General features: G+C 50.6%; 2 protein-coding genes across 2 annotated transcripts in view; both read left to right on the top strand.

Annotated features, from left to right (window-relative positions):
* The window catches only part of Kpna1 (karyopherin subunit alpha 1), a 596,817-nt gene that overhangs the window by 219,443 nt on the left and 367,371 nt on the right, over positions 1-10,003 (top strand). The gene's annotated exons all lie outside the window — the stretch shown is intronic.
* Sema5b (semaphorin 5B) overlaps positions 1-10,003 on the top strand; it is a 129,069-nt gene that overhangs the window by 116,232 nt on the left and 2,834 nt on the right. Inside the window, exons 12-18 of the mRNA XM_048346766.1 lie at positions 6,543-6,660; positions 6,812-6,993; positions 8,023-8,166; positions 8,354-8,501; positions 8,617-8,842; positions 8,980-9,198; positions 9,734-9,904. Of these exons, the coding sequence (XP_048202723.1) occupies positions 6,543-6,660; positions 6,812-6,993; positions 8,023-8,166; positions 8,354-8,501; positions 8,617-8,842; positions 8,980-9,198; positions 9,734-9,904 (1,208 nt within the window). The remainder of the gene's footprint in view (positions 1-6,542; positions 6,661-6,811; positions 6,994-8,022; positions 8,167-8,353; positions 8,502-8,616; positions 8,843-8,979; positions 9,199-9,733; positions 9,905-10,003) is intronic.

The following is a 10,003-nucleotide window of genomic DNA, read 5'->3' as shown; positions in this document are numbered from 1 at the left end:
CCAGTCCATCCTCCCCTAGCTGTATTATCTCCAACAAGTTACTTAACCTTTTTGAGCTTCAGTTCTCTTTTTTTTTTATTCTAATTTTATTTATTTATTTATTTATTTATTTATTTATTTTTGCCAGTCCTGGGCCTTGGACTCAGGGCCTGAGCACTGTCCCTGGCTTCCTTCTGCTCAAGGCTAGTACTCTGCCACTTGAGTCACAGCGCCACTTCTGGCCATTTTCTGTATATGTGGTGCTGGGGAATCGAACCCAGGGCTTCATGTATACGAGGCAAGCGCTCTTGCCACTACGCTATATCCCCAGCCCCAGCTTCAGTTCTCTTAAGAGGAAAATAGGGGGAAATTGGTGGAACAAATGATGTTTAATTTAGGCAGAGTTGTTAAGGATTGAGGATGGTATTTGAGACATGCCTAGTCTAGCAAATCATAAACAGTAGCTAGTGTCTTTATTCCTTTTTTTTTATTTTTAGTCTCTCCAATCACATTTAAGAGCAGCTCAGCCTCCTGGGCTCTGTGGAGTCTCAGGGTCTGTGACGTTGAATGCAGATAGCACTGCCTGACAATGAATCATGGGGCTCGTAGCTACGGACAGCTCTTCCCTCATCTCTTGTGTTCTTCTTTAACATTGGTGTTGTTATTAAACATTTCACATATGCCTCATTCTCAAAGATGTTGTAAATCCTTGAAGGCAAACCCAGTGGCCCAGGATTATTTATACTCCACCAGGGAGCCTTATCCAGCCCAAAGTATAAAGTGGCCTCCTGTACAAGACTGAACCTTCAGTTGACTAATTATTTGGCTTGAAAGGAGGTTAGTACCGAAGACGTCTGGGGAAAGGCTGGATATTTTTATTTTTTCATGACAAAGTCTTGCTATATAGCCCAGGCTGGCCTCTATCTTGCAACCCACTTACCTCAGTCTCCTGACAGCTGGAATTACAGGTGTGCACCATCTTGCCTGGCATGGCATAGGGAATGGATTTGGAAAATAGATGGAGGCCAGCTAAGAATGCCAAAGGAGGAAATTGACTTCAATTTTGTGGCTGTGGGCGCTAAAGTGCTTGTGACGCAGTGGAATGAAGTCTCCGGCTGCATGGAATGGTGTTTTACTATGACCAGTTGGACAGTGGCTAGCAGTCTTGACATGGGCAGGTGGCCCCTAACACAGTTCTGCAGAGGGAACAAGGAGGTTGATATTGTGTCCAATGCACATCTACCATGGAACACGGTGTCAGGAAACTGATTGTATTCTGATGTTTTTGTCCTTTCTTGCTTCATGAGTTTGAGGTAGGAGCTTGGAATGGATAATGAAAACCTTACCAGGTGGATCCAAAATGTATAAAATGCAAAGTCACATTATTGCGAGGTTAATAAAATGACGCAAGCAGGTATGTGCAGCCAGCATCGATTCTAGGTGCCTGGAAGCTCATCACAATATATAAGAATTTGTACTATCATGAGGTGTGTGCCACAGGGTATTATTGTGTCCTAAGAGAGATATTTCATGCATCCATCTTCATTCTCTCCAAAGCTGGCATGAGGAGAGGGGAGGTAAGCAGAGGGGAACCATTAAGCATCCTCTTCTGATCAGGGAGTTGTTTCCAATTGCCTTCTTCCACCCAGGCAAATCTCAGCATTACAGGGCACAGCCAAGACTCTGGTTTGGCCAGAGAAGAGCAAGGCACACATGAGGAAGAGCCAAGGGAAATGAGCCATTGTTGGGATTCATGAAGCAGATGCTCAATGCAAGAATTATCTCCCTTCTCTGTCCAGCAGGCCTTTTGCCCTGTCATTCAGGGTGGGTGCGGTACGTACATCATCTCATTCACAGAGCCTCTTGCTTGCTCTGAGAGCAGAAAGGTCCCTGCTTATTTGGCATCTCCTCTCAACCAAGCCATTGTACTTCCTCAGTGTTAAGTAATGGCCATTTGCTCTCAAACCCCAGGATGGCCTTTCTATACTGGATAGCTCCTATTGTGAGACAGTCGCTACAGGGAGCTGGAATCTGCCTGCTCACATCTCTACCATCCATCTGTATTCCACCTTCAAGCCCATGGGATAAACATGTTCACTTTTGTTATGGCTGCTTGAGACGATACAGTAAAACAACAACAACAACAACAACAACAAAACAAAAACGTGGTGATATATTATTGGCCTGGTGGCTCCATTTATGAAAAAAACCCTAAATTGCCTCAGGTTTCCACAGTCAAAAGCAAACTGTAACTCTCTTCAGCCTGGAGCTTTCATTTTCTTAAGAGTGTCCCCCTGTTCTGTTAGCTTTGAAGTACCCTTTGGCAGATGAGGGGGTGATCCACTTGAGCCAGCGCGACAGTGATCCCCTTTAGTTTGTCACAGCAAGAAAGCATAGGTACTGGCCATAGGGAGTCTCAAAGGAACCTCAGGCTGACAGGGCCAGAGACAGAGGCCAGAGCAGGGGAGGAGAGTCTGGTTTCCCCCTCCTTCTTTAGGACTTAAACAACACAGGAGATAATCAGAGGGCCTGAAAGGGGAGCTTGCGGCCAGCCTCCACTCTGCAATTGTCTCCCCTTTTCCTATTCTCCCACCGATTGGAAAAACAAGGCACTTTGCCTCTTGGCTTGAGATCCTGACAAAAGTGGCCCTGGAAGAGCAGTTCCCAACTGTGGCTCATCACTGGAGTCCTGGAGGGTGAGGGTGGGGCACTGTTGAAAGATTCTAGTGCCTTTCCTAGGCCCCAAGGCCCTTTTGTTCTGTTCACTGGAGAGTTTTGAGAGGTACCCAGGAGATTCTGATTTGCAATGGAGACTGGGAACAACTGCTCTAGAACTGGAGAGGCTCTGAGGAGTAAGGAACACAAAGCACCTCAGGTTCCTCCAGAGTCTTCTTTTCTGCTTTAGTCTTACATAAGTAGCTGCAAATTTTCTTTGTTTTGTTTTTTGTTTTTTTGTTTTTTGCCAGTCCTGAAGCTTGAACTCAGGGCCTGAGCACTGTCCCTGGCTTCTTTTTGCTCAAGGCTAGCACTCTACCACTTAAGCCACAGCACCACTTCTGGCTTTTTCTATATATGTGGTGCTGAGGAATCAAACCCAGGGCTTTATGTATACGAGGCGAGCACTTTACCACTAGGCCATATTCCCAGCACAAATTAACTTTTTGTTGTTGTTGTTGCCAGTCCTGGGTCTTGAACTCAGGGCCTGAGCACTGTCCCTGGCTTCTTTTTGCTTAAGGCTAGCACTCTACCACTTGAGCCACAGCACCACTTCTGGCCGTTTTCTATATATGATGCTGAGGAATCGAACCCAGGGCTTCATGTATACGAAGCAAGCACTCTTGCCACTAGGCCATATTCCCAGCCCCAGATGCAAATTTTCTGTCCTTAACTATTTTCTTTACTGGTCAGCACTTGCTTTTGATGGATGGAATTGTATCTCTTATTATTCTCCATTAGAAGTCATGGCTAGTTCCTTCTTACCTAGTTAATTTACTGTGCTTATGAATTCCCTATCAGTTGCCTCTTGAGTTTGATGTCCTTTTTTGGAGGTTGGGGGGAAAACCCAGGTATGGGTTTTGATTTCTGCTCACTTGAATCTGCTAGCAGTCTTCTTGGCTTAAGCATCTACTATTCAGCAGACTCTCAAAGCCATGCTGGTGGGAACTTATGTGCACATGGATTGTGTTGAGCCCCATGATGTCTGCTTTGATAGATTCTGCTGTTGAAACACCATTGGATCAAACTGTTAAGCCCAGAGGAAAGTGGGAGCACAATTTTATTGTATGACTTGCACAAATTGTTCTTTGAGTGAGTAATGTAGAAGCAGATTCACTAGCAACAGGTATTTTGGATTCCTTGGTAGACCACAGTGTTTTTATTGATCCTCACTAAGGGGCTCACCCTCTGAGGCCCCAAGCATCACTTCACTTATATAAGATAATTGATCATTGGTCTAAGCCACTCAGTGGCACATGCTTTCAATCCCAGCCACTCAGAAGGCAGAGATCACTATTTCAGGCTAGCATCAGGGGAGGGGAAAAGTTAGCAAGATTCAACTTCAAAAATAAACCTACGGGCTGGGAATATGGCCTAGTGGCAAGAGTGCTTGCCTTGTATACATGAAGCCCAGGGTTTGATTCCCCAGCACCACATATATAGAAAATGGCCAGAAGTTGTGCTGTGGCTCAAGTGGCAGAGTGCTAGCCTTGAGCAAAAAGAAGCCAGGGACAGTGCTCAGGCCCTGAGTCCAAGGCCCAGGACTGGCAAAAAATAATAATAATAATGACAAAAATAAACCTACCAGGTTGAGGATATGGCCTAGTGGCAAGAGTGCTTGCCTCATATATATACATGAAGCCCTGGGTTCAATTCCCCAGCACCACATATACAGAAAATGGCCAGAAGTGGAGCTGTGGCTCAAATGGTAGAGTGCTAGCCTTGAGCAAAAAGAAGCCAGGGACAGTGCTCACTCAGGCCCTGAGTCCAAGGCCCAGGACTGGCCAAAAAATAAACCTACCATGGTGGTTCCATGCTATGCACGTGGTCCCAGCCACACAGGAGGCAGAGGCCAGGGAATTATGGTTAGACCCTGTCTGAGAAACAAACTAAAGGAAAAAGGTGGAGAAGCAAGAGGGAGAGCCAAGCTTCAGGTCCAGTGGTATGAGGTGGGGTATGTGGGGGGCAGGGGATGTGGAGGGGTGGATCATGAGTTAGCCTGGGACAGAGGACAATATTGTTTTCTTTAGCTCCTTCAGGACATCGTAAAGCTTCGCACAGAAATTCTTTTCTTTCTGGGGCCCATAACCTGTTGAACTCCCTGAAAATAAAGGACTCATCTGACAGGAGAGTATCTTGAAGTCTCAAGAGAAAGAAATCATCTGTCCTGGAGACGTGCAAAGCTAAACCCCATAGCTCCTGTCTCTACTCCTACATCTGCCAGCATCCTAGGCCCCTTTGGCCAGGGGGAAAATCCCTCAGCCAGCTCACATATGACATGGACTTTCCTTCTTTGCAGCCCAGCCCCACTTTTGCAGGTATATTTCCACACCTATGCCCCTGTGCTTTCTATATCCTTTCCAGCAGATCTGGGCAAGGAAGTGGAAGTTGGAGGAAGGGGTAGAAGAGAATGGGCACCCTCTGAGATGGGTAGTGGCTCTCTAGGGGTTGGAGGGTCCCTTCTTCCATCTCCAGGATTGCATACTTTTTAAAAATTTAACAAATCACAGCAAATAGTGACTCCATCTTCCCAGTAATCCTCTGCCTTAAAGTCCTGCTAGGAGAAATTAAAATTTCTTATTTCAAAATGTAAAGGATACTTATGTGATTAAATCAGAAGAAGTAAAAGAAGAAAGGAATGCTAGAATGTGAGAAGCAAGGGCATCTGGGGTATGCATTGATGTGTGGGCCATTATCTTTCATTGGCCACTATAGAGAGACCAACTGTGAGATCAGGGAAGAGGAGCCTGGGATGTGACCTTCTTCTGGCAGCTGAGCTCATTCTTATGCTACTGAAGCACTGGACTCTGCTTTATTCCCCCGTACTGAACAGTTTGCACTGTGTACCTTACACTGTACCAAGGATCTTTGCATTGACCTGTGTTTTGCGGGGTGGGCCCACATTCACTCAGCATGTGAAGTTAGATATGACTCCAGCTGCAAGGCAGGTGGTGAGAGTTGAAACATGGATGGGAAGCTCAGGTTTGGCCCCAGCTCTGCCTAGCATAATTTGTGTGATCTCAGAGGAAACCGCTTCTCTTCTCTCCTCTCTATACAATAAAAAGCCTGGATTACAAACACCAGTGATTATTATCTTGGCTTCCTTTGGAATGGCCCAGAACTGTTAAAAATCACCCTACCATTGTTGCTCAGGTGGGCTCAGGTATGAGGATTTTTAAAGGAGTTTCTGGTGATTCACATGTGAGCCAGGGGCAAGAATTTCCCCCTCCCTTTTGTGCCAGTCACAGGGCTTGAACTCAGGGTCTGGGCACTGTCCCTAAACTTTTGTGCTGGAGGCTAGTGCCTTACCACTTCTGGCTCTGTGTATGTGTGTGCGTGTGTGTGTGTGTTTAATTGGAGATAAAAGTCTCATAGACCTTTAGGCCCGGGCTTGTTTCAAACACGATCCTCACACATCAGCCTCCTGAGTAGCTGGGATTATAGGCATGAGCCACCAGCACCCAGCTAAGAACCACTTTTAAGGTGTTCTCCATTTGTAATCAGAGGATCTAACAAGCAGAAGCTCTTTGAATTTTTCATGTGGCCTTGGATAAAGACTATGAAGTGCTCATTCTTGGGGAAAGCAGGTCAGTCTCTTGGTTAAAGTATAGTTAGTTTCTGGAGGGTTTGAGATCTTGGTCAGCTCTCTGGGTTTCCTCCATACAATGGGAGATAATGATGCGCACAATTCACTGGATGCTGCATTCATTACCAGACATACCGTGAGTTAGGGAGGGCCAACTGGACAGGAAGAGGTACCCAGAGAGGTATGTCCAGGTATGTTGTTGAGATGAAGCTGAGGCTGGGAGCTGAGGCTTGGATAAGTCTCAGGACCTCCATCTTGGCAGGACATGCCTAGGAGCACGAGACCCATACTGCGGCTGGGATGGGAAGCAGCAGCGTTGCAGCTCGCTCGAGGACAGTACCAACATGAGCCTCTGGACCCAGAACATCACAGCCTGTCCCGTGAGAACCCCTTCATATCCCTCTCCTCTTCAGACCCTTTCCTTCAATCCTAGCCATAACTCCTCATCAAAACTCCCCAAGCCCCTCTCTGGGGTCCACCACTGTCCCTGTCCCATATGACAGGGGCCCTGCCCCATATGTGGGTCTGCAGGTTCGGAATGTGACCCGGGATGGAGGCTTTGGCCCATGGTCATCATGGCAACCATGTGAGCACATAGATGGAGACAACTCAGGCTCTTGCCTGTGCCGAGCCAGATCCTGTGACTCTCCCCGGCCCCGCTGTGGGGGCTTGGAGTGCATGGGCCCAGCCATCCACATCGCCAACTGCTCCAGGTAGGTGAGAACGGGGCTTGGATGGGTGTCTTCCCAAGGTGTAGGGGGAGAATTGGGGAAGTAGGGCATCCCCCACTCAGATGTTTAAACTGAGGAATGGGAAACAGCCTCTGGGAAGTGCTGGGCACTAGACAAGTGCCTAATGTCTGAGGCGGGAAACATGCACCTAGGAGTTTCCACATGAACGTGAGAGAAGTTTCTGCCTCACGGGGCATTGATGCAATGCACTGATGCAAAGAAGAAAGGCTGGGCAGGCATGGTAATCTCTTCCAGACTAGCTACAATCAGCCTGGCAGTCCAGACTTGAGGTTCAGGCATGGGATGGTGGCAGTCCTCTATTACACAGCCTACAAGCATGACCTTGGCCAGCACCTAACCATTCTGTGTTTCTCTAAGTGTGTGTTACAGTACCAAACTGAGAGTGATTCAGAAGATGAAAGGAGATAGCTGTGCAGAGCGCTTGCACACTGCTCAATGGTCATAAGAACCAACTCCTAATTTTGAACCATCTTTTGTTGTTTCATATATATTCACTAATAGAGCCCTCACAACAGCCTCAAGGGGCAGGAATGCAATCATTAGTCTTAAAGATAAATATGCCAGTAAGTTATAGAGCCCAATTCTGATCACTTGAGTCAAAGTGAACAAGAGAGTAGTATTTACATATGAATGCTCAAGGCTGAGTGTTAAGTACTGGCTAAGGAAAGAAGGGAAAGGCAGGTGGCACGTTGGCAAGGTGCCTGGGCCCTCCTCCTCTGAATAGTGTGTCCTTAGCCCTGTGCACAGCCTGACTGAGGGAAAAGGCTCTCAGTACATATTTGAGGCATGAATAAACAGAAAGGGATGGACAAATGCACAAGTCTGTTTGAGATGAGGGCCTGGTTAGGAGTTGCTTTTTTTTTTTTTTTTTCTGCTACTATCTGGTCCTTCCTGAAAACAATACAAAAAGCCATCTGCCCAGATGCAGAACAGATCTCAGAAGCTAGGGCTCAGAGGGGCATCTGTCTCTGTCCCCTCCCACCCCACCAGGAATGGGGCGTGGGCCTCGTGGTCATCGTGGGCCCAATGCAGTACCTCCTGTGGGATTGGCTTCCAGGTCCGCCAGCGAAGCTGCAGCAACCCTGTGCCCCGCCATGGGGGCCGCATCTGCGTGGGCAAGAGCAGGGAGGAGCGGTGAGCTAGCTCCTGTGTCTGGGGGTGGGTGGGGGGGATCCCCGACTTCCAGGGCCGCCTCGAAAACGTGAGTTCTCAGGGTGACCCAGGGGACTTGCCCTGGCTGGACTGGCCAGCCTGGAGACCCCTAGACGGGGATCTATGCCTCCCTAGAGTGACGCTGCTCCTTTCCCCCACCCCACCCCAGGTTCTGTAATGAAAACACGCCTTGCCCGGTGCCCATCTTCTGGGCCACATGGGGTTCCTGGAGCAAGTGCAGCAGCAACTGTGGGGGCGGCGTGCAGTCTCGACGCCGGGCTTGTGAGAATGGCAACTCGTGCCCGGGCTGCGGCGTGGTGAGGGTCCCCGGGAGGGGGCAGTGGGAAGGTGGGGGGGAGGGCTCGGGCAGGGCGGGCCTGGGCGCCGCGGGGCTCTGAAACCACGCCCACGCCCACCCCCCACGCCACCAAGGAGTTCAAGACGTGCAACCCCGAGGGCTGCCCCGAGGTGCGGCGCAACACGCCCTGGACGCCCTGGCTGCCCGTGAACGTGACGCGCGGCGGCGCGCGGCAAGAGCAGCGCTTCCGCTTCACCTGCCGCGCGCCCCTGCCCGACCCCCACGGCCTGCAGTTTGGAAAGAGGAGGATCGAGACCCGAACCTGCCCGCCGGACGGCTCGGGAGCCTGCGACACCGATGGTACGGGCAGGCGCAGCACAGGACCCGCCTCCCCTCCCGCCCTCTCTGCGCGGGCCTTGGGGAGCGGGAATGAAGGGGATCTTTAGGTGAGCCCCCCCCCCCGCCTCGCCATCGCTCTGCTCCGCTGTCCTCCCCAGGCCTGGTGGAGGATCTCCTGCGCAGCGGCAGCACTTCCCCGCACACGCTGAACGGAGGCTGGGCCCCCTGGGGTCCCTGGTCGTCCTGCTCCCGGGACTGCGAACTGGGTTTCCGCGTCCGCAAGAGAACGTGCACCAACCCCGAACCCCGGAACGGGGGTCTGCCCTGCGTGGGCGACGCCGCCGACTATCAGGACTGCAACCCACAGGCCTGCCCAGGTAACCCTGTGCCCCCGGGACGCACAGGCCTGGCCCCGGGACCTCAGCTCCCTGCCAACTTTGTGCCAGGGACTCCAGGGCAATCCTTTTTTTTTTTTTTTTTTTTTTTAAATGTGCACCTGGGGCTTGAACTCAGGGCCTGGGCGCTGTCCCTGAGCTTTGGTGCTCAAGGGTGGTTAGTGCTCTACCACTTGAGCTACAGCTCCACTTCTTGCTTTGGGGGGGTGGAGTGGAGTGGCTATTGGAAAAAAGAATCTTACAGGTTTTCCTTCCCATACTACCTCTGAGCCAGGATCCCCCAATCTCGGCCTCCTGAGTAGCTGGGATTGTTAAGGTTTGAGCCCCTGACCGTGGAGGAGGTCGGCTACTCTGGTGGGGCAGAGCATTTCTTAAGTCTGCCTCACTGTTTTCTGTGCCTGAGTGGGCTAGCCGAAGAACTCGGTTTCTCCTGGGATGTGCCCCCCGCCCCCCTTACTGTGGTCTGTTGAGTGGGGATGGGGTCCAGGGCAGCTCTCCTCATGCCATCCACTTGCAGTGCGGGGTGCTTGGTCCTGCTGGACCGCGTGGTCCCAGTGCTCAGCCTCCTGCGGTGGGGGCCACTATCAACGCACTCGTTCCTGCACCAGCCCGGCGCCCTCCCCAGGTGAGGACATCTGTCTGGGGCTGCACACGGAGGAAGCATTATGTGCCACGCAGGCCTGCCCAGGTACTGGGTGCATCCACTAGGGCCGGGGAGCATCGTGGAGCCTCTGGTCCCCAGGAGGGAGCCTGAGGCACTCGACTTCATTCAATCTACCACCCGCAG

The sequence above is a fragment of the Perognathus longimembris genome, chromosome 5, assembly GCF_023159225.1.
Source record: "Perognathus longimembris pacificus isolate PPM17 chromosome 5, ASM2315922v1, whole genome shotgun sequence".
NCBI lineage: Eukaryota > Metazoa > Chordata > Mammalia > Rodentia > Heteromyidae > Perognathus > Perognathus longimembris.
This window is presented reverse-complemented; position numbering and strand designations above follow the sequence as displayed.